The sequence below is a fragment of the Cloeon dipterum genome, chromosome 2 (assembly GCF_949628265.1).
Source record: "Cloeon dipterum chromosome 2, ieCloDipt1.1, whole genome shotgun sequence".
NCBI lineage: Eukaryota > Metazoa > Arthropoda > Insecta > Ephemeroptera > Baetidae > Cloeon > Cloeon dipterum.
The window spans coordinates 28,629,341-28,654,781 of NC_088787.1; the positions used below are offsets into that span (position 1 = coordinate 28,629,341).

The window sequence follows — 25,441 nt, forward strand, 5'->3', positions numbered from 1 at the left end:
TTTACAATTTAAGTGCTGATGAATACTAAAGCGTCAACTCTATCAAATATGCATTTTCAGCAGAATATGAAGCCCGCCGTTTATTCATATTAAAGAGGTGTTTGTGCGTACATATCAAATTACCTCGCCAGTGCACGCATGATGAACGAGCTGAATAAATCTTCATCAGAAAACCGACTCGTTACACGCCTTTGTCTCATACTTGATATAACAGGCCGTTTTTTGGTCCGTAATGCTATGCGGCTGTAATTGCATTTGGAGAGTCGCTTTTCGCAATATGCACGCTAATTAATAATGCGGCCGTGTGGCTCGTGCCGCACACGTCCGCCATTTGTATTCATTTGTACTGCAGTAATGGGATATAACAAAGATTGATCATAATTAATCGTGTGGACTGCGCTCGCTTGTTGTGCTTCTGGCGAATCGAGTGGCGGAACAGATATAGCGTGCCTCCGACTTTCTGTTCCTGCTTATTGGATCCAATTATATATGTGCCGCGCATTGTATGTATACGCGCATAAACATCAACGGCAGTGGGATCAAGTTTTGGCGTTTCCCTCTGGCTCCAGGCCCGACAATCGAGCAGGCGGTATCGTGATTTACAAAATACCACAGTCGGATAATAATGCTTGCTTATGAAAAAAATTTGGATCAGGTCCAGGAAACGCGTGGAGAGCGCCTCCTTAACAACCGTGCTCGAGAGCATTTTTTACTCCCGCAATAATTGTAGTTTTACCCGGGTGTACTTTGAATGGCAAAGTTCAAACATGCTCAGGGGTTGTTTTCGAAGGAAAAATGCCACGGATGAAAACAGACCCGGTTATAATGAATAGGCCTGAATAATCAAGTTCGATAGGAGGCAATTATAATTAGCAATTCCCTATGAACGCGCTAGCGCTAATGAAGCCGAACAAATTAATGCCACAAAATGAACTTTGTTCGTGAGCACAAAGAGGCGGAACAGAGAGCATGAGCGAGCGAGCGAGAGAGAGAGAGCGAGAGAGAGAGCGAGAGAGAGAGCGAGAGAGAGAGCGAGAGAGAGAGAGAGAGAGAGAGAGAGAGAGAGAGAGAGAGGAGGCACCACCCACCACTCGGCTGGCCGGAGCTTTTTACCTTTGTGCACCTCTATTGGATCTCTTACCAAATGAGCCGGGCCAAGTGACTTTTAGTGTACGTACTAACTTTGACCTTTGTCTGTGAACTGGGCTGTTTATAGAGAGCACCGGATAAATTGTGAAGTCGTTCGCGTGCATTTTTGTGTGACGCACGAGTGGCAATACGTACCTTGAACTTGCCAAGGTGGTCCACGACGCATGACAGCACCACTTCGCGGCCGAGAGGCACTGTAGCGTTCTGGATGGGTTGCCCGAAGTCTGGATCCTCGATCATTCTTGCTACGGACCACTCTGAAACATTATAATAAAACAAAATTAGAGCATTAGCTCCTGCACTCTTGTCAGATTTGAATTGAACGGCAAGAGTAGCAAAGCCTGATTGATTTTTGTTCAGAATTTGATTCTTGTAAATATCGTACTGTATCTTTATAATTTGTCTTTTTTCTGTTTTTCAATTTGTGTAAAAGGAACTATTCATTTAGAAATATTTACTTTATTCATTCTGCAACGACGCAATAAATCAAATAGACTACCACGATTACCACAAAGAAGCTATTTAAAGCTCAAATTCATGATACACTCACTTTCATATTCTCCTGGAGCTTAAAGTGACGAGTTTCTCCGCCATGTACAAAATATCCCAAATAATAGTTTCATTTTTTTAATCGTTTAAATTTGAGTAAATTTTTAGTGCATTTGTTTCTGATCATTACCTACGATTTTTGGTGTTAATTTAATGTGATACATCGCAGGTGTTCAGTTATACTTTATTCATTCAGTGTTCTATTTTGTAGGCTAGGAAGAAAATTTCAAATAGCAAGGGGAATTATTTTTCTCAACACCAGATATTGCTCATTTTTTTATTCAGCTGCCCATTTATTGTGGAAGGCTGTTGGTTTTATTGTCCTACGTTTCTGGCATCCAGGTATCTCTCCAGGTTTTTCGGGTATTTCTAGATTTTCGTTGATGGCTCAGTTAGTCGTAAAAAAGGCTGATTATTGTGTTTGTTACATGCGCGCGCCGACCAGGGTATAAATTGGTCACACCACCGGCGATGATGGTTTATTGCCAATTACTGGCCAGCACGCTATTATGCCATGGAACAGAGAGTGTGTGTATACATTTCCCAGCTGAGAGCGAGCGGCTGGCTTTATTGTTGCGGACGAGCAGTTGATGGCGAAATGGCGTTATGATGGCGCTAAGTGAATATAAATGGCCCATCAAACATGCACAAAGAACAAAAGTGCACCGACGGCATATTATTATCCACGCGCCGGGGGCTCAGCTGCAGCAGGATTATTTTCACTGCTGGGCAAAAGGATAATGAGATTTGGCCAACAACCCGATCGCCTGCGAATTTGCAATTCTGATTCCGACATGTCGAAAAATTCTTTGAATGCCGATCCGCGCGTGTATGAATAATAAATGGACACAGGAGGGACGCTTTGTGTCGGACTTTTTAATGGTCTCAGCAGCGAGCATACATATAATGCAACGCACACTTTATATGAAGAGTAAATGCAAATCACTCGCGGCGCTGCAGGACGTGTCTCTCTAACAACTAACAAAGGATGGTTTTATTTCTGCTTGAATAGAGTTGTTGGCAGTTTCCACTGTAATTTATTGCAAGCAGCTTTATTACTGCAGCTTCTTTATGAAATACAAACTCGACGAGGCTTATTCCACTGAATGAAAAATTGCGCTGATTCCATACTGTCTGGAAAAGGAGATGATGCTCGAGTTTTTGATGATTGTTTTCTTCCTGGAAAAATAATTAAGTTTTGGACGGAAAAAACCATAATTTCTCGGCGCTCAGAGGGAGTAATATATTTATTGATATTTTCCACATACTGATTTTTTTTAGAGTTTAAAAATGTCTGTCATGTTCTCCAAACATGGATGGTGACTAGAATATTGAATGTGTATCCTCGTCTTCTAAGGTCTATAAATGTCAAGCGCATTTATCTACCGCGCAATATAAAGTATTCACATCGGTAGTTCTCTTCGAAGCACAGAAATCTGCAGCTGGATACAGAAAGCTGCACTCGTCGTGTATAATATGCACCACAAAATTGTGCAGAATAGAAGAAGCCAGCACATTAACTCTGCACCAGCAACTTTCTTCGGCTTTATTTTGCAGCAGCCGAGATAAAATTGTAGTCTACTGCTTCTGTGTGCTATGTGAGGGAAGACCGCGGCTGAATTCGAGATTGGATGGGAAATTTACTTTTCCGCGCGCGATGCTTCCCAGATTTTTTATTACAGCCGGGGAAAATTATTTTTATCTGGCGTGCGCCGCGCAATCCGGCAGCAGTTCATTCCGCGGACTGCTTGTTATGCTCTACGGGATGAAAAAAATGAGAATTTGTTTCATTCAGTGAAGGAAAACAGTCGCTGCGCTTTGTTGGTTAGCGGAAATTGCCTAGACGTACCATTGCATTCCAGCAATAGGACAATCGTCTTATCGCATTTTGTTTCCCGTTGAGATATTTTATTATTCAAATCGGCAGTCTATTTTTCTTGAGGAGGGGAAAGTATCGTGCAACTCAAAATATTTTTTGTGGTGATATTTATATTCTTTTTATTAATAAACAATTGATTCAACCGTTTTATGAAAAATAATTTTGAAGCTGGATGAATCCAAATAGGTGCTGTATCGTATTAATAGTTAGGAACAGTTAATTTCTTCTTATTCCCTACTGTATCAAATTAAACCACGTTGTCACGTTAAAACAAAAAAGACAACATTTTTAGGAAAACATTGTGGCAAATGGCTTTACCCATATGTTTCACTTGATATATGCCTGTCATGGATATCACTATATTTATTTTCTGTATTAATCAAATGTTTCATTATGAACCACACAAATGTAGGCGTGGTGTGAGAAATGTCACATTCAAAAGTGTCGGGAAAGAAAAAAAACGACTCAAGAGATAAGAGAAACGTTAAAAATGTGCAAAACCTGAACTGTAATAATTTTAGTGTTGTATGCCTAGTGCGTTAAATAAAATTGTCTATTCTAAGACTTAACCCAAGAAGAACAAACCCCAAATTGGCCTAGACTTTGGTTACATAATTTGAGGGCTCATGTTCGTTGAGGACAATCATACTATCCACAATTAACATTACACAATTTTTACACCAACACAACACTCGCTTAGAAGCATTTGTGTCAGTCGTCGCTAAATTTAAATATTTGGTCGGGAAATTCGTGAATAATTTAATAAATAGAGATTGCTTTCTTTGTAATTAATTTATTATTCAAATTTATAAAGAAAATTGCAAAATACAACTGCACTTAGATGACGACTCCTCTAAGTACATATTATTTTAACTAGATTGCTATGCTATAGTCACACTTGCAATTACTTGATAAATAAGCGCAAGTGCTAACAAATAAATACTTTTTTCACTAATTAATGTAAATTTATTCGTTTTCTTCCAAATTCAGGCACGTAACATCTGAGCCAGCCCTCTTGCCGCAGTCCTCTTTAATCATCAAAATCATTGCCCCCTCAGAGGAGAGCAGAACATATGGTCGGTGGAGAAACGAGTTAAGTTAGAAAAATTCTCGCTTTAGATAGCATTACCAAAGTTTCTGGTCGAGCCACCGCATGAAATATGACTGCGAAAGGAAAAGAAAGAGCGCGTATGAGATGAAAAATGCGAATGGCTCAAGAAAAATTGCCAAGAGTAATTACCTTTTTCGCCTCGCGCACTACACACGCTCGCACACCCCCCAACACATTTTCTAATTTCGTCGTCTTGACTCGGATTTATGGAGAATTTTTATTAATAACCTCCGCAACGACAATGTCTTTAATTATTTCCAGGCAAATCCGGTGGGGGCTGGCCGAGGGCATATTGCAGCGGTTTTCATTTATCCAAACGAAAATATATCTTTTAATCATCAAAGTTTTTCTCTTTTCGTTTATCCGGAGGCTGGCCTCGTGAGAGTAGGTTTAAAAAGGCGGCTGAAGTGGCAGATAAAAAGTTGATGGCTGACTGGAAAACACTGGAAGAGAGAGGGAAAGAGCAGGTTTGCAAAGTCGTTCCTCTCCCACCGGCTTTCAGAGAATGGAGTGTGCTCCAGGCAGATATTATTAACGATGGCAGCACGCAGCTAGTCGATTTCAATCGCGAATTCTTAAAAAAAAGGAAATGCATGACACAAGAGCGCGGGACTTTTTTTGCTCTTAGAGCCGCTCTTTCGCTTTTATTAGCAGCCACAAAAACTAATTTTCGGCCGGCGAACGACATAAAAGATGAACAAGTTTACTTTTATACGTGAGCGTCCGCTGTAAATATCAATTAAAGTTTAATGAAATTTCAACACGATGCTAATAGAGGACACATGCGTGGAAATAACAACGGCACATACAAAAATAAAGTCTCCTTTCCTTCTCCCGACGCGATTTATCACCTGAGCACGCTCTCTTTTTCGCAACAAAACTTTTATGAGCCTAAATTGAACACGTTGCGCGCGGCAAATTGAAAATTGTTGCTTTTTGCATCAGGAAAGACCGGCTGGTCCCAATAAAAGCCGAGGTATTATCGCCGCCCACGCAGCCTGCTAGACACCGGCACGCAAACAGCACAAAAGCACACAAAACGCACGTCGCCTGGAAATAAATTGCGTTATATGGCGACTAGGGCTAACTTTGCTCTTCCACCGTCCAAATGCTCTTTGTCGATACCCTAATAGTGTTCTTGAAAAATTGGACAACGTAGAAACTGTGGGGCGAATTTATAAAATGCACGTGCTATTTTACAGTTTCTAATCGATGCGCAGAATATCAGATTTGATTCATTGAAAGTTTCAGCTTTCAGCACAAAAACAAGTTATCAATCAAGTTTCAATGTAATTGATGCGGTTAAAAAAATTAATTCTTCTCAAAACAAGAATTCAAGTACTTCTGTCTCAAATAAAAAGATCGGAATAGGGAAAATGGGGCGGATCGAGTTATTGAGTATTATGGGATCTTTAAAACAAACCAATAAAATAGTGCAAATTATTTCCACAGGAACTGATAGTAAAGGAATGTATTAAACACAAAAGACTAAGACAGTTTGTAGTAAAAAATGCAAGAATTAATTTAATTGATTAACAAAACATTTTTAGCCATGGCATTATGGCAATTGTGAAATTTCAAAGTATTTTGCCATCAGATGCGTGTGGATGAAAGTTAATTCTACGGAAAATTATGACAAAGGGTCGAATGACAAATTATAACTCGTTCCTTTTCTAGCTCATATACATAAATTTGAGCTTCAACCAGCGGCTGAAACAAGAAAAGCAGAGCTGGAAAATTTTGCGCAATTACAGAAAAATAAATGGCCGAGGAGGCAGTACCTTTGACTCAACTCAAAACAACATCAAAACCGCCTGGAGTAAATCTGGGCTTTCAAAGGCAACTTTTAGCAGAGATAATTTCACGGTGATGCATTTTTAGTTGTTTTAAACTCTAACAAAGAGATTCTACCACTCTAGAGTACGAATTTACAATTTTAATATATTTTTTTTACCGTTTCGACGACCCAAAAAGCCGGGAGCATGATTCAATTGCAGGCCAAAATTCATGACTTGGGCTCGAATCAAAATCCAGCAGCCCGCGGCAAACGCGCCGCATGATTTTAGCCAACCAGCCAGCATGCAGGAGAACTCACAAGAGCCTGGAATATCACAATTCCGATAATATCCAGCAGAGAATGTACAGCTCGCTCACTCAGTTCAGGGATCATTCATTCGCGCGGGTCGAGCGTATAATGCGCGCCGATCAGAACAAAGCTCTCCGCAGATGGATTTCGCGTCTCGTGCGATTCAATGGCTATGGCTTGACAGTCATAATTAATATTTCCAGCGACCCGGCGAAACATACATCATTATTAAATGTATCAGGCATTGTTCCGGGCCCATATGCCTACACGTACGTACGTACGAACGCGTGTAAGTAATTATTTGCGTTGGAGCAGCGAGCGTGGAGCTCATTAATACACAGCCTGCCAGTCGAACAGGCCCTGTGTCATGCTGTGTTTGAACAATTCTAGTTATTCACATTAGCAACCCCGTTGTTTGTGCGGTAAACCAGCTCGTCTGGTTCGGGAATCCGGCGCGTTTGCATTTTTTATTGCGTGCCTTGAGGAGGAACTTGGTTAATTAATTGAAACGCGCTACACTGCAAAAGTCTCAATCAAGAACTGATCATAATTTGATTATGGCAACATGCCTAATAATTTGGATGCCTTCTTCATTTATCCTTTATGTTTTTAATTATTGCCAATTTAAAAGTACACGTCACTTTACAGAAAAGTAGTGAAAATCTGTTTAAAATTACTTAAAAATCCATACCCTCTACAAATTGGACAACCGCTAAAATTTTCCAAAGTTGTCGTTCAAAGTTTCGAAAAAATATTGACAACCGTTTCATACTTCGAGAAATTCAACAATATTAGAATTTTAATTTTACTCGTTCCTGATTTTATTACTGCGCGTTATTGATATAATTATACTCTTCCTGAATTCCACAGACAATAGTCTAAATAAACTACTTGCTATAAAAAGCAATGCAATGTGTTCTTAATTGTTGGCCTGTAAAGCGCCGGTTAACAGTCAACCGTTTTACAGAAAGTTTGTGAAAATCTTTTACCTTTATTTGAATTACTATCTAAAATATTCTAGGTTGCCGTTGAAATTTTTGAACGGCAACCTAGACGAGACGTTTTACCTACTTAAAAAATAAGTTTGTTGAATCCTTCACGCTATTATTTATACCCTCAAGCTACTTCCAGCCAACTTGGAATATAGTTTGAAATCGGAAAATGACATGCCAGCAGTTTCAAGCGTACATGTCAGACTGAACAGAGAAACTTTTATACTGAGCGTGATAATTGACACTGCATGCAGTACATGCCATTGCACATACGTTTGTTTATGCATAGAGAAAAGGTCGTTTATCAAGCAATTAAAATGCAGCTGAGCTGTCAAAACACACATATTTGCACGACACATGCAGCAAGGAGAGACAGCTAGCAAACATTCGCTCGCGAGATGAGGCGAGCAACAAACTTTCTTTGCCACGCTTTCCATATCCAGTCCTCACTCTCATAAATAAGCGACGTAATCGCATGCAGAAACGACGAGAACCCTCAAAGCGAGAGAGCCGCTGGTTGCATGCTGTGCCTTTCAGCACACCGTGTGCATATCTCGTTTGTTTCGTGTTTTGTTGGCTGAATGTGTTAGGGATGAGAGAGCGAACGAGCCCTGCAAAACCTCGATCTGCATTAATTAAGCAGCTTCTTTCGACGCGGCAACCAGGCCGTGTCGACCTAAATGAGAGATGCGCGGATTGGATGCATGCTAATTGAACACTGGCAGTTTGAAATAAGTTCGTAACTCATAATCAGTGCCACTCAAATGTTATCAGAGCGAAATATTAGTCAAATATTCATGGTATTCACATATGAGTTTAAACCAACTCTTCAATTAAACCCATGATTTAGTTTCCCTTTCAATGTTTCTAACTATAGCTATCGTGTGTTGCGTAGTTGTTCTGTGGCAGGTTGTTGATATCAGAAATGAAAATTGCTTCATCTCAAAATCAAATAATGATGGAATTAAATACATTAGGAAGAAATGTAATTAATTAGATTAATGAAGCTGTCCCCCATTTTGATCCAATTTAACCGTTTTATGTTGAAACTTGGACCTTTCAGCTGCAATTCAGTCCGCGCATCTCCGTGCAAACCTGCCTTGCCGTTAGTGCAAACATATTAGCCTCTGGTAATATATTACCCCTCCGTGCAAAATAGTGTCACTGAAGGACCCAAAACTTGCGAAGTCGAAGCCTTTGCCTCGCCCGCCATATTTCTTGCTCACACAGCTTTATCAAACGCCCTCACTGGCTTTCGAATAAATTTCAAGCGACGTCCAAATTACACTGCTCATCATCATTTTATTAAAAGTGCCGCGCTGCAAATGAGGATGCTGTGTTGTTTTTGCATTTCGCTCCGTCTCGCTGCGGAAGACGAGCGCCTTGTTTTTAATGCCGTTGTCTCGCCTGCCTCCATTGTGTGCATTATATTCTGGCGCAAATTAGCAGCGATTTGGCTCGTAATTAGCTGCCATTAAAAGCAACAAAAGCTTGGTTTTCCATTGTCACCAGCGTTCGATGAATTACGACTGTGCTAGATTTAAGACAAATGCGCGTCATATGTCATATCCAATAAAAGTACAGACTGCAAATTCGTAATTTTGACAACTGCAATTATGCTTTACCTAAATTTAATCAGCGCTGGAAATATGAAGAAATGGGCAGAACCTATACAAAAAAATACATTTTATTGCTAAATAAAAACTATTTACAAATTTCTTGGAATGATCAAAAGTTAAGTAGCACGAATTTACTTGATAGTGATTTGTAATTGAGCTGTCTTTTAAAGTGAATTGGGGAGAAAATGTTTGGTAATTTTAAAGTGCTGCTTCAGTAAGAGTAATTAGGCACTTTTCAGTCTTTTCACAGTCAACCAACAAATGGACTCCAAATTTTCCAGGCAAAATTTTCATTCATATTCAACTCACATTTCAGGTTTCATATTACTATCATGACTATGGGAAAATTGGATATCAGTTCGGGAAATTCCAGTGAATATTGTCATTTAAAATTTTATTTGAATAGTCATTGAAAGCTTATGAAACAATACGTGTTACACTTTTATCTCAACTCTCAATTTGATATATTAATTCAAAACCCTTTGGAATATTTCATTTAAATGGAGATAAAACAAAGCCAAAGTTAGATCCGCTGTATGGTAACGTGAATATTGCGCACTCGAAATGTATGTATTGTGGTGGATGCAATTGTTGGGTCTTCGCTACAGTGGCACTTCATCGGCACTGCAGAGAGCACTGCCAGAGTTGTACGGAATCAAGTGTATAATTGCAAATTTATTTTAATGACTAACTGTTAGTGAACGCCAGCAGAGCAAACTTAATTAGCGTCATTTGCAAGCAATCGCGCAAACTTATCAGCCGGCCATGTGCACGAGAGAGCGAGGGGCATTTTTGCGCATGAAATTTTGCAATCTCACTGCAGACGTAATTGGATCGCGACTGATTGCAGCGAAAAATAAGCGCCGATGTGCATTGCTTGGACAACATACACACACAGACGGCGAGATTATTTATAAACAATGCTGTGGCGTGTGCCCGATGCACTGATGCAACGGGAAACAGAACCCACGTCGTGTGTGTGATCTGATTTGCTGCTCCAGTTGCATCCGTCCAATTTATTTTATTCGCGTGTGTGCTGCCTGATGATATCTCTCGCCTGGCAAAATAACTCTGCTCCAAAGGGCGGCATTTGCATAGATTTTAATTGAAAATAAACAGCGCCACCATGATACATACGTATGCACTACACAAAAGCAGCCAGTTTTGAATAATTCAGCCGACAGCGTTAATTTATGCCCGGACCAGCCCTGCAAATTCAATGCAAATATTTATGTGCTGCTACCGCATTTAAATTGATAATCTCGGACGCAAGGCTTATGCATGTGTTTCTGCCCCAAGTGCGTCAGACCCATAATTCGCTCTCTGGGTGACCAACGACAGTGTTGATGTTTTTGCCGGGTAATGAGATAGGCTGATCTCTGAATTCTCGTTTCCCGTTGCCGACTAAAACACCAGTTCTGATCCTCGCTGCATGTAGCAACTCACAGCACTTTTGATATTCACATCAAATGTAATGTTTAACGGTCAGCCAGCAATTATTATACGACGCCAACTGTTGAAAATATCCAACTGAAAAATAATTTCAAAAAAGTGTATAACCATTACATATATAAATAAAAATGAGATCATTTATTTTCATTTATAAAATATCACTAATGCGCATTTTCAACATGTTAATTATTGTTTAATAAGATCATAACTAATTCTGCCGACCCATAAACAAAGTTGAACCTAAAAAAGTTTTCTGCCTTAGTAAATACACTGCTGGATAGATTTCGTCGTGAGAAATTCAAGTCTGCCCTGAAAGAAATGGCCAAAATCCGCAAAATCTGTATTCATATCAATGTAGAGCTTTTGATTCTGCTCTTTATTTGTGTTTTTTTATTCCCAAAATTAATAATAAATTCGTTGATTTATCACAATCAAAGCCAAAATCAAAAGCATGTGAGAAATGGTGAAATTTCAGGCAAGCAAGTTAGCTAAGACCCTGTCCAGGTGCAGCGGATGAAAGAAAATAAGTTCCACTTAAGTAAGATAATCTCTACAACATTATGGGGAAACGGAGGAGGCACTACAACATAATAATTCTCCTAAATGAGGTGGCCGAGGTTCGAGGACACAGCTATTCGTCTCGGCTCATTCGGTTGGGTGTTCTAATCAGTGTCCGGCTTCAGGGTGTCGCAGACCGATCGATTGAAGCTTTAAAGCTCAACATGCGGGACGTTCCCATCCGGAACTGACTGCGGTCCAAAATAGACAGCGGCCGATTTCCAGTTACGGCGCCCATCCGGTGGACCTGAATGTGGGTTAAATTTTGTCTTTTAATTAAATAACCATTATCCCCGAGACGAACCATATCACACAGGAGGACAAAGCTGAACTGGGCCCAGAATAGTAAAATGCAAAAAGTAAAAAAAAAACATCTCAATAAATCTCACCTAAAATGTAGTTTATCACATACGCCTTGCCTATAAACTGTGCCGCCGGACAGTCTTACAGCGCGGGTGGCATATCATTCCACTCATTCCAGACACATTTTTGCTGAGGTCGATGCGAATGTCAGGCGGCTGCTGCAGACGAGGTTGCAACGGGTCGTCATCGCGGTGCACGCGCCCCCGGGTGCAATGTCCAATTTTTCAAACCGGTCAAACAATCTTTCTTGCCACATAAATTAATAAAAATGTACACGCGATTATTATTACGTATATGGTAATCACATGGCCGATAAAAAGAATGCGGTTTCTAATTTAATTGATCAATACGTTTTGTAAGCTTAGCACAGTTATTAAACGCGCAATTCGTTGCGCGGTCAGCATTCGATTCGTTTAAAGGGTTGGTCCCCACCATTAATAAATCATAAAGGTTATGTATAATGGCCGATGGTTGCATCAAGATTTATCAGCATTTCCGTTTTGCAAGCCATAAAAGGGGGAAATTAATTGAGAAACAATTTCTGTTGGTAACAGGGGCCTGAGCGAGCTGATAAATCTGCATGCATTTCGATTGGCGGCACGCGGATAGGAAATCATAGAGCGGCACAAATTTATAGCGTGCAACAGTTCAAGCGGACGGCCATTGGAAGGCCCTAGAGAGACTTTCCGTTCAAGAGCAATACATAATAATGGGCTGGGGCGCGCATGCAGAACGACATCGAGTGGTCCTAGAACACACTGTCGATCGCTGGCCCGCAGCTATTTCCTATTTTCCCTTGATCGCTCTTGGTCAACAAGCCGACGCAAATAAAACAAAAACAGCAGTCACACATGCAAATTAGCCCGAGAGCCTTTTATCGGGCGAAACGGCGCCGCACCACGCCAATGCGAACAGTTATTACGGTGGCGGTAAGCGGCAAAAAGTGGCCATTAAGTTACCGTGCACTTCTTTATCTGCGACTACGTGCCGCGTGTTCTTTCCGCTAGCGGCAAAAACGGCCGGCTTTCCGGTGAAACTCGTAAAACACGAGTTGTTTCATGCGGCACACGTGACCGACCGCGACGACGATCGGACGGATTAAAAATTTATGCTTTCAGCGCCACCGTGGTGCTGGGAAAAATTCATTTGCGTTTTTAATGAGCGTTTGCTTATTAACAGGGTTAATTATGCACCAGGGAGATTACTTCCGAAGCGATAAAGCGAGAGGGAAGACCTTTTGTAACAAGGTGTGTGCAAATATAGAATGAGAATTCATTAAAGGTGAGTGTTAAAATTAGCTTGCCGAGTCAAATGGCACCCAATAATTGAAGACTAGACATAAAATTTGGAAAATCTGGTGTCGACACTTTTTGGCGATATAAGTACTTTTTAATATTCGAAAGAAACATCACGCAGAGGAATTTTAAGAAAACTAAGATATTGTTGTGAGCAGCGTGCGTGTGATTAAATTTTCTTTTGAATATTTCACTAATATCCTTAGTAAACTGCCAACAGCGTATAATATTCCATTCACGACGTTTTAAAATTAGCTTTTATAAAAAAAACTATCTTACATTTGTAAATGGCAATTTTTGAATGGGATTTTTTATCCAAATTCGAATCAAGTTATATTCTGCGTATTAAAGTAAACACAATGAGTGTTTTTACGATTTTCGACACATAATTTGAAATATTAAATGTCATTTTTGAACAAGAATTATATTTCCATTCAATTTACCTTATTTTCTGCTGAAATAACAAATCTCAAGGAGACCCACGCCCATATTTAAAGGCAAAATGTCAGAATGATCAGCTTTCCCAACCTTATATACCTCTATGGTTGATAAAGATTTGTTAATGGCACTCCAAAAGCATTTTTAGGCGCTATTCTTCTAGGAATCTGGACTGTCAGTGAGCTTTGTAACCACAAAAAGCCCTATTTTCGCCACGCAAGAGGCGCTGACTTAAGTTGAACAGCAAAGCTTCTTTGTCTCATTATGTTAAGACAGGCCCGTTTCGTGTCAGAGCAAAAAGCAGCGCCGTTTACCTGGCGTGTTATATTTGGAGGTGCACATAATTCCATTAAATAGAAGGGTATTGCTCGCTGGAGTCTCCCAGATAAGAAGAAAAGTCGTTAAAAGTTTTTACTCTTCTGTTTGCAGATAATACTTTTCTTGCTGCGCTCATTAGCAAGCGAGAAGGCGGTTTCGAGTCAAGGTAAACTCCATTATTTCCTGCAGCACGGGAAATGAAAACCACGTCAAACTCCTCTGCTAATAAAGAAGAGCCGGCCTATCTGCTATTGGCTTTTTGCACGAGCCCAAACTTTACAGTGAAGGCAGCAAGCAGGGAGAAGGAGCATTTCAAACTTTAATAACTTGCTCGCTTTCCACTCTTATCTGCAATCGATTCTCTGAAATGCACATTTAAGCCGATGATGATGAAAAACTGTCGTTAAGAGTTTAATGGTTTCCTCTGGATTCCAAGCAAATGGGCACTTAAACAGTTTCGTCCACAGAAAGTGAGAAAAGTGGAGCTCACCTTTTTTATATCTCTTTAAAATTGTAGAAAGCCTGGTAAAAGTATTTGGTTTTTTTTATTTTTTGAAAATGCTATGTTTCTAATTTGTTGAGGGAGCAAAAGGCGGTGAGCCGGCGGCGCACTCCTCCACCTTGGGCTCTCTAACTCCAAAAAGCGCTACTGTGTGCCTCAGTCTAGACACCAAGCAAATAAACAAGACAATCAAACTGGCGCTGCACTGCGTGTTGCGCCCTGCGTGGATTTCTCCCGAGAAAATTAAATTTCCGCCCCGGACGAAGCAATTACTAGCCAATTATTTCCCGCTTTTCATCCCCCAGCGCCGAGCAAAAATTATTCACTCCGTTATTAAACTCGGTGTGCTGGATAACTTCTACTTCGGCTGCTAATTTTTAATCTGCTCGACCAAATCCTGAATTGTTCTGCGAAGCGCACATCGGTGCAGCCAGCTAGCATACGGGCAGTTGAAGATTAAACGTGCGCCATGAAAAGTGGCTTTTATCTGTCTAGCGACTTTGTGAGTGCGTGTTTTGTGCTTGGCATTTTTTTAGACCCTTATGAAACGCCACGCCACGTTTAATCTGTTGCCAAGCGAGAGCGAAATGAGGAAAAACAGGCACGAGATGCGCACAATATTCCCGTTGGACAGATTAAAATTGTCTTAAATTTTACATGGTTGCTCTATACGTGAAAAGGCTGAACATGCAATTGCAAATATTCAGAAAAAGTTAACAGGCCGCAGCTATGGAACCCTTTTCACGATCAATAAATAAGCATTTTTTTCTCTGATTTTAAAATGCGCGGGAGCCTTTGTGTGTTTTTATAACAAAGACCAGGCTTGTATCAGGAAAGAGAATCGAAATGAATATACAAACGTGAGAGCAAAAAAAGTATTTTTGGCACTCTCGTGCAATCAACTGTGCTGTTGTACCAATCTCTGTCTAGGGAAAATATAGCAAAATAAATTTATTGATAGAAAGGGCTTTGTTTCTTTTTTAGACGCCCCTTGACATTTCCTTTCACAACATCACAGGCAGGAAAGTAGCAAAAAAGGAATCAGACGAGTCAGCAGCAGAGCTTTCGGAAAAATCAGCCTAAATCTCGATCACTTCCGACACTTTTTTTTTAATTTTCAAAAGAAGGATCAGCGTCGTGGCGGCAAACAAATGCTGCTCATTTCGGATTGAAAATCACCAGTTGATTTCCCAGGGTGCTCACTTCATTACCTGCGCACCCTCCCTTGTTTCCCTTCATCTCGCCAACGCGCTCTGCCCAGATTACGGCCTGGGCGCATTTTGCGACAAACAAGGTCGGCACGGTTCGCTTCCTTATTGTGAGCAAGAGAGAGGGTCAATTTTCGGCCTCGCAAGAAAGCGCGCACACACATCGATAACGACTCAAGCTGCTTGTCGGTGGATCCAGCGACGGGGAAAAGATTGACAGCCGGATGATTGCAAACACACAAGAGCGTGTTTCGCAAATGATGGATTGTGCACCTCGGTGGAAAAGGGAGAAGAGATGACTGTCAATTTTTCAATGAAATAACATGAAATATAGATCGAAGAAGAGATCTCATCCTTCAGCCGGGAACACGACTGTATTAGAGATGAAATTTTCCTTCCATCTCTTGAGTTGGATTTTTCAATTTTATCGCAATCGCAGAAAAATTAGCTCCCACAGAATGACCCAGATTCACGCTAAATTAAAAGCACTGCAGCACCTTGGGAAGTCGAGTCTATATTATTTGCTTACATTGTTTGCGCCAAAGAATGAGTTTTCATCGTGAGGAGAGGCTGGAAAAGCACAATATGGTTTGCTCATTATTTTCATTAAACAGCAGCGAAGGCTGCTCAATCTGGGCGCGAGTCGCTTGCATGCCGACATACACTCTTATTTGCTTATGTGTGCTGCCTCGAGTCTTTCATTACCGGCGGCGAACTCACAACAAGTGAAGCCAGCCAATGCGCGGATTTATATTCCAGGCCTTTCAGAGGCACTAACTGGAAATATAATCACTTCATAGTTGACAAATGACGGCGTGGAATCCATCGGTGACGCGAAAAATTCTGACTTTCGGTCATATATCTCTTCCTGGAACCTGTTATTTGAGCTCGGCGAGCTCGGCAATATATCGTTTGTTTGTTGTGCTGTGTATATGTAGGACCAGTGAGAATGAAATGGTGATGACTAATCGATGGAACATTTACCCAAAGAAAGGTACACACATGAGTAGCGGGTTACATCGGGTGATGCGTGTTCAATGTTCCCGACAGGAATGCAACCCTTTCTCAAACGTACGAATAAACAGTTGATTTAGCTCCAACGCAACAGCATTAAGGAAGGTTGTCGCGAGCAGTACTAAATCAATGGAAATTGTTTACTCTACTCGTCAATGTCTTTATAATAAGGAATCAGATTTTATTGTGCGTTTTAAAGGCATAGTTTCGCAAAATCACCGCATTTTTTCACAAGAGCAACAACGGCATCCATAGTGCAGGAACGAAAACCTTATTGCGTGTTTTCCGTGGCACATGTGGAATTGTATCGTTTAGAGTCAACTAGTAATATTCATGTAAGGTTGATACAAATAAATTTATAGCATTATTTTGGTATATACGTCTGATATTGCAACATGACTGTATTGGTTTTGTAGTGGTTGCGGAGCCGAGCTCCCACTCCTTTTTCATTTTTAGTCTAGGGTATTGTTATTCATGAGATTGTTAGAAATTCGTTAATGCAACAGAGAGAGATTTTGAATTTAAATTAGTTTTCGCCGGACACTGAAGCCAACAAGTCGCATCTTAATTGTTTCGAGCGTGTAATTGTGAAGGACCCGGCTCAATCGGGTAAATTCTTTTCTAATATAAATTGTTCTTCAAGTCGATTTTCTTAAATTGTTAATCCTAAAGTCAAATATCATTTCTGTTTAAAGGTCCTTGTAAACTGTTAGACTAAGTCGCCAAGTGACTATCGTATAAAGAGAAGATTTGTTGAAGATCCCGCAAGGTTTCATTTTCACCTCCTACCCCCCCCCCCCCAAGTTTGTTTGAATATTGTATCAGACATTTTTAGACTCCCACTAATATTTTGCAATTTTTGTCAATTATTTGTAGAATTAGAAAAAAATGGAGATACCTGTTATTGGTGGATTTTCACCTACTTTATAAAGCAGGGGTTTATTTTTGTGCATAAAAAATTGGTGAACCCATCTCTTCAAAAGAATTTAAATACATTTGAATTTGAAGCAACTGATACTGCTACTTCTCTATTTTTAAGCTATTGATTACTTGATCGGGAATTGCATCCATTACCAATATAATTTAGAAACTACGTTACATTAGAAACCGGAACATGTTTATGGCATCGAAAAAAATCCGAGGGAGCTGAACGTATTGAAACTGAGTGAAAGGAAAGCCCACTTTAGCATCATTTCACGCACAAGCAGTTTTTCTTGCGATGGCAGAAGTGGATGAACTTTTATCGCCGTGCGGGAATTTGCGTGGACAAGCAAGTAGCATCCTGCTTTTGCTCGATTTCACTCGGGAGGCATGTCGGGCGGCCAATAGAAGTCGCACGCTCGGCCGCCTTTCGATAATTTATACCCGGCGAAACGGGGCTGCAGGTGTGCATAAAAAGCTGCTGCGCCGCATTAAGCCCATAAAAAGCAAGTAGGCGGCGGTGTAGTGCTGCCTGGAGAGAGAGAGAGAGAGAGAGAGCACGTCATTTTTCTTGATTGCATTCTCTTTCTCTCTCACACTTTAAAAAACGCGGCGGCCATTAGAAGAGCCTTGGCTGGGGTTTTTGCAGCGTGCTGGGTGTGTTTGTTCGCTGCGCTAATTCTCGCCGGTCGTTGAGTAAAAAGCCGTGTTGTTTAATCGGCAAATCGAGACCTAGATCCGTTAGCAGCCGCCTGCTCAGCGTGTTGCCTACTTTATTTGGTTAGCTCTTTGTGCTTGCACTGCTGCGGCGGCAGCGGCGGATCCTCTCACACTTTTACCGCTTCACACCCGCCTGTGCTCGCCAGGCACACGTGCAAATTATTCACACGCTTATTTGCCGAGGGCAGCTGCATGAGTTCGTCTGCGCTATGAATGATTTTCGCTCTGCTCCGGGCACAATGGCGGATGACGAGCTGTTGCTTTTCCTCGTAAGAGCTGCAGCCGACGTCCCATTTAATTGGCCCAGTTTGGGCAGTAGTTACCCTTCCGCCCACCAACTTGATAAAGGATTGCGCAATCAACTTAATTTCCATGTCATTATATTCATATGAGCTGAAAATCGAGTACAAGATAAAAAATCTGCGTAATTGATAATATTAATAACTTACCCTGCTTTTGCGAATCATTCCTGTTGCTATTATTCCATTAAATATCTTAAAAATTATCAATATAATTTTAGCAAATTTGTGTCTCTGTAATCTTTTTTAATCTCATATTAATAGGGGGTCAGTTATAGCCGGAACCTGTCGAGGATTTACCAAAGAGGACAAGTCCGAGTACTATTCATTCTGCAGCAATGCTCTCCTTGAGTGTGTTTATTTGTTTTGTGATTTTGTGGGTAGGCAATCCGTTGAGCATCGCAATCATGCGGGTCGTATATATTTATAATTATATTATGTTCGATAGTAAAAAATTATGATAATTATGTTCGGCAAAACATCAAAGCTCTGTTGGAATTTTTGGATTAGGCAGCAACGGTCGCGGCAGTTCATTGCCAATTCGTCACTGCACAGGATAAGTTAACTGTTACGTTGATTGTTAGGGAACTTGTTGAATTTTCCTTTTGCGTATGATAATGATTCCTGGTCGTTCACTTCGTCCAGTGCTTTTCTGCTAACGTAGCGAACAGAATGTAAAGATGGGATGTTTTGAACTTTTTAATGTGTTTTTGGCATTGCTTCAAAGTACGAAGCAAATGAAAGGAGGTTACAGTTCACATGAAAATAAAATCTCTCCAATGTGATTTGATTCTTCCCATTCTTTAATATTTTAAAGTTTCCCATTTAATTTAATATTTATTCCCGGACAAATTTTTATTCGATATTAATATCATTTGAATAAAATTTAATATACAAAATGACATCTTAATAAATATTGAGGTATCTATAATGGAAGGGCTACTTTCCTAGAGTTAAATTCTTGTATAACGAGCCACGAATATCGAGTCTGAGTGTAACATTTAAACTGCAAATCCTTTTCTCAGGATCAACGGTCTACTTCGCGGAATTCGTTATTCAGTGCTCCAGACCATAAGATTCCAAGTATCGTCAAGACCCTCAAGGCCTCTCCACCTCCGTGGCATCTCAGCTCAAGGAGACGAACCTGACTTGCTGCAAGCGCTGAATGCAACTACGAACGCACTGCCACTGAAGTGGCTCAGCCGCGTATACTCGTGCATTTTAAATTCGCAGCACATTCATTTTCTGCTCGCTTAATAAAGTGAGGTCAAGTGGACATCGTACCTGCTAGCGTTCGGGGAGTATACAGGTTCACTAGACTTAATTGCAGTTGCAACAACTGGATGGAGCACTTTAATTAAACATGAGTGTCCATTCTCGCTTGGTTTAACATCACTGTTAATGAATAGCAGGTCAGAGAGAAGCAATTTAACTATTAATTGAGACAAGAGCATCACTTTCCACGTATAATTCTCTTCTTAAAAATTACTTAAAAAGGCCGGAATATCACCCAACGATAATTTTGCATATATTCACTATCCCCCTTACGTTTTTAAGCTAAAACAGTGCAACGGAGAGAAGAGTCTTCCACCCCAACTTCAAAAATTCAAATCCTGGGCGTTTCTCGTGTCATGAAAAATTCAAGAGTTCGTATCTATGGTGCGCATAAATCCAGAGCCGGTTCAAGTCGCGCTGCATATTTACAGAATTAAGTTACTGTGCGTTTTCGCTGGTTGCGAGCGGAGGGCGTGCTTCGCCAGAGATAGACACCCCCGGCTCGTGGCGAGACACCTTACACGCACCTTCCCCTGCACCCCGCCACGCACCAGACCGTTCTGCGTGTAGATTTCGTCTCTATTTTATTTGCTGCGTGCTCATTGCCGCCGCCGCAGCAGACGAAGAGAAGAAGACAGGGAGGTTTAGCCGGGCTGGCTGAACCCCTGGCTGCACCCTCTTACACGCGCGCGCGCCACTAATAAAAGCTATCGCCCCTTTGGAGATGAGAAGAAATGAAGCGAGAGGTATTGCTTCGTTGGGAAAACGACCGCCGCCGCCTCCTCCTCTCCGCAGCTATAGCGTCTTTTCCGCAAGGTTTGGTTTTAATTTTCTTCTCTTTCTCCGCTGGAACGGCTTCAACGTCTGTCTGTTGTGCGAGTCTGCACAGTCTGTGAAATTGCACTTGCCGTCTTTCTAATGACGAAAGTGGCGTTTCGAGTTGCTTCGCCCAAAATGAAAGCGGGCCAAAGCACAATGTTCCAGTCCCAATCCTGAGAGTACCTGACGCTCAAAAGGGTAACAAAAGAATCACAGTTTCATTTGAAATTTCCTTCTATAAAATTGTTGGTATTCTTAAGTGTCTGTTTGAGAACTATTGAGAGGCAATTCCATTATCTTGGCCGCGATGGTTTTTGTGATATTAATTTTGGATATATGTTCTATTCTATATACTCAGCTGCCAATTTTCATTGGTATACAACTACAAATCATAAAGGTCAAATTTCATCGTAATTGCCTTTCATACAAATTAAGCTACTACAAGTACATTTGCTTATTTAAAACTGATTAAATATATCAAGCAAATGAATATAATGTTATCAAATCAAATGATAACGAAACATTGCACTGCAGAAAAAGCCTCACTTTTTTCACTCCCCTTAGCTGTTGATAGTCCATTTCGCTGATCGCTCTGATGTTATCTGATTGTCTGCAATTTTCAACGCGTTCCTTCCCTCCCAAGTTTTTGCAAGCCAATGCGCAGAAAGCAATAAATCTTTGAGATCAATTATTCGCTTGTTATGAATGGCTGGGAATTAATTGCTTCGCGTCCAGAGGCGGTGGCTTCCGGAATTAGAAACGCGGTGAAGCGAGCGGACGATCACTTGTTGCGCGATCAAATTTCTTGTTCGCCTGCAAAATTATCGTGCGGCAGCGGTGGCGTCGAGTTGGCGAAGACAGATAAAATCAATTCTCCCTTGGTTCACCCTGGGTCGCGCGCGCGGGTTCGAATTGACCATTAAGCGGAGATGGAATATAAGAGGCAGCGAGAAATATGAGAGACTGCTCTCGTTGCGGCACATTATTAACTTTATGATAATGAAGGAGCTGCTGTTTCTCTTTCTCGCAGCGGCAAGTTTCTCCGGGGGCAAAGTCTATTCACACTTCATGTTTAATGGAAATTCAGGCCAAGTTTTGCACCACATTAAGTCTTGCAGGAAATGTTCCCTTTCGTCCCTCTGTTGTTTGCCAGAGCAGCCAATGTGTGTGCGCGAGCCGTTTTTATTTACTTCGCAGCAGCAGCCGGTGCTGAAGCTGTTCAAATAAGAAAAATCCAAACAAAGCCGAGCTTTTTAACCCGAGTGGAGTTCCTATTTGACTTGCTGGCTTCATAGCAAAATAAATACCGCTCCTCGCAATACATCGTTGAGGAGACGACGGAAAAAGGCCCGCACCGAATTAGTCTCCTGCGATTTACGGCCAATTTTTTCCTCATTAGGCACACTGTTGGATTTCCAGCCTTTTCTTTCTTTTCTTTTGAAAGTAATTACGACGCGTTTCGCCGCTGGAAATGCGGTTCAAGCATTAATAAAAAGTTTCTCCTCTCGCGCGCATCGAAAGAAAGTATGCAATAAAATGAATATGAGCGTCAAGGGTGACAAATCCTTGCTGCTCTTTCTCAGGGGTCGTTGCCTCGGTCCAGGGGGTAATGCTTTTTGCTGCGCTCCCTTCCGCTTTTGGCACGGATTGCAGCTTAATATGAAATAAAGAAGCACATTTTTCTCTACGCGAGCCAAGAAAATGAAAATGTTCACACAAAAAAGTTTACGCGGAAACACAGGCAAGAGATAAATATGGTCGGCAATAAATAATTTCAGCATGAATATAAACAGTTATGCCGTGACAGCAAAACAATTTTAGTGGTTGAAATTTTAGCATGGAAGAGTATAGAGGGAACAAATTTACATTAAAATGAAAGCAGAGAGCGGAAATCGCTGCGGTTGAGCCTAAATGTGCGTTCTCTGAGGCGATAGACTTGCCAGTTTTACAAATACTCCATGGGACCCAATTGCGTAAAAATCGTCGGTGCGCGTTTTTCAGCTGAGCAATTCTGCAGTCTTTGCAGAAATAGCAATGACCATAAATTGGAGAATTTGGCCAGCTTTCAGATATTTCGAAGTGTACGCGCGGTCAATTTATCCAGCTCGGGAATTTACATCTGATTTGCATTTTAATCGGATGGAAACGCACAACCAGTGAATTTCCTCTGCATGTACTCTATTTTTGCTCTGGCACAAAGTGAATTATTCCGTTGACTGTCTGCACGGCAAATTTGATCCCACAGCGCAGCTATTCCAACGACCCTCTGGCGATTTTTTCAGCTCGCGAAACAAAGCGAGCGAAACCGTTCGGCAGTCAGTTAAAGGGTTGAATGATGTGCATGCCATTCCATCCCTTTTCATCGCACAGATCCACGCTGTATGCTTGTGATGATGCGGAGGAGAAGGAGAGGGGACGAGAGAGAGAGAGAGAGAGAGAGAGAGAGAGAGAACCGTTGGTGAATAATATTTGCGCTTCGATTCACATCTGGATATTGTGGTTGAATTCTGATGAAGCAGTCTTTGGATAACGAATTCAGAAGAGTGCGTCGACGGCAGCCTGCTCTTTCAAGTTTCTTTGCTTGCTGAAATTGCTGGGATAAAAATTGGCCATTAATTGGATTTGCCATTGCGTCATTCAAATTCAACGCAACCTTGCAGAACGTGAAAAAGCTAAATGAACATGCCCAATTTTAAAATTTGAAACTTCTAAAAAAATATTTTAATTTAACTGAACCTATTTGACCGATAAATATTCTAATTAGTTAATATTGTCGATTTATAGATTTCAGTAGGTAGGAGTGATGGATTTCTGTGTATCTCAAAGCGTTGAAATTTTTTAAAAGAAATTTATTCAGCACGTCAATCTGTTAACTCTTAAATCTACAAATCCCACGAAGCAGAATTTTCCGTGCTTCTTATGAATTTTATTTTATTTGAAAGCTGTGTGTAAGCTAAAGAGTTGACTGCTTTCATTGCTATGACAGCTTCTGAGATAAATTTTAGAGCAAAAAAATCAAGCTCAACTAACTTCGACTTTTGCTTGAAAAGTCAACCGTCGTGAAAGAGAACTCAGTCTTTGCAACGCTCGAAGTTTGAACCTGTGCACGGAACAAAGTCCTCAGGCTTGATATGCTGTACATACATAATATTACTTATGATAATCAAATTTCTAGTATTGACTCGGCAGTGTTTGCAAAGTTTGGCCAGGATTCGAGCGAGCACTTCATGGTGCCGGCGGGGTCTCGGCACTCTCGTTACACGCACGCCTCGCGATTTGTGCGTGTTGTGTTTGTCCTGCATGTCTGGCTGCACAGTTCATGTATTCAGCACGACGAACCGAGCGAATTTCGAAACAAGCGCGTCACGTTCGGGCAAATCTGCCGTTTGCCGAGTTGTTGTGTTGCAGAGAAATGGCTCAAGCAAGTAGTAATCAGTGCGAATTGTTGGGCGCGCTGCGGAATTTCGGCCGTTCCTTTACGACGGTGCTGCGCAGCGGAACAGTTTGTGCGCCAGTACACTCGCTCGTAAAGCAGAAAGAGGCGCAGATGATGATGATGACGCCGCTTATTTGCATGTGCCGCCGATGCCGTGCTGTTGCTCCGCGGAACGATGACGCGTTCGCACCAGACGCACCGTTATTTTTTGGGCACATGAAATATTACACCTCTTGTTTGTTTCATAGCCAAAATTGTTTTCCCTCCAGTTTCTGAATAGAAAATGATTGTTTTTAAACGTCAACAGCATGAATATTATCATTTGCTTTTGAATTGTGACATTTCAGATGATCACTGTGTGGTGTACGAATTTGGGATTGAATTTGCGTGAATTCATCTTCATTAGTTATTCATAAACTGCTTGGGAGATGAATTTGAATTTATGGTGAATATTTTTTGAGGTCAAAAAAGTAGAAAAATTAATGACTTTCAAGCTGCTAAGTAGATCAGTCTAAATAAAGATTTAAACTTCAAACTGTTACTCGTTTCCTTATTTTAAGGGTAAATCCAGACACATATTTGAACAGATAAGAAGCTGTTTGGAAACATCCTACATTTTCAGAGAATGTAATCTGTAATTACTAATGACATTGATCAACGACTATAAATTTGGTGTACATTTGATCTAAATAGACAAGAGAAATTGAAAATAAACCTTACATTTGAAATTTCTCCACTTTGCATTAGATACTTGCCCCAAAAAGTGGTGTAAAAACTTGCAAAATAAAAATATTTTTGATTTATTTTCAAACCCATGAAATCTTTTAATTTTGATTTGTGTGAGCAAAATCCGTTCCTCTATCCGTCACTTTTGCTCATTTTAGTGAATGGAGCAATCTTTTTAATGTGAGGAGTAGATACTCGTTAACGTTCTATAATTATAAACTAGAATTAATGAATCTCTCGATTTCTTGTCTCGAGTCAGAAAAGCGTGTTTGGGGTGAAGGGCGGTTCTCACTAATGCCGGAATTTGGAGCATCTGTCCCAATACCACACAGTCAGCATGACTGTCCATTTTTTAATGTCATTTTTAAAATCAAAATTTGGGTGACATTAGTCAGGCAAGTCACGCGGGAATTGCATTTTCATTTCTTAATCCGGGCTGAAACTTTCCATTTACGAGCCGCAAACGAACGCAATTAGGAGCCGGCAGAGGCTGTTTTCGTCGCCTTTGCTTCTCATTACCGCGGCATTAGGCGAGACGACCAACAAGACAATTTTGGTCCGGTGGCACACCGTTCCGAGCAAATATTAATCCGCACGGTCCACGCTCCCATTCTGCGGTGCACAATGGCGGCGCTAATGAGAAGGCAGAGGAAGCTTTTGCGCGCGTCTTGTTATCATTTCAGCCTCGCTGATTTTCTGATTTCAGGAAAAT

The 25,441-nt window shown here is 41.0% G+C and overlaps 1 protein-coding gene across 2 annotated transcripts in view; it reads right to left on the bottom strand.

Annotated features, from left to right (window-relative positions):
• Positions 1-25,441, bottom strand: part of LOC135936202 (lachesin-like) — a 92,517-nt gene that overhangs the window by 36,448 nt on the left and 30,628 nt on the right. For both annotated transcript variants that reach the window (XM_065478944.1, XM_065478943.1), the window contains exon 2: positions 1,285-1,406. In XM_065478944.1, the coding sequence (XP_065335016.1) occupies positions 1,285-1,406 (122 nt within the window). The remainder of the gene's footprint in view (positions 1-1,284; positions 1,407-25,441) is intronic.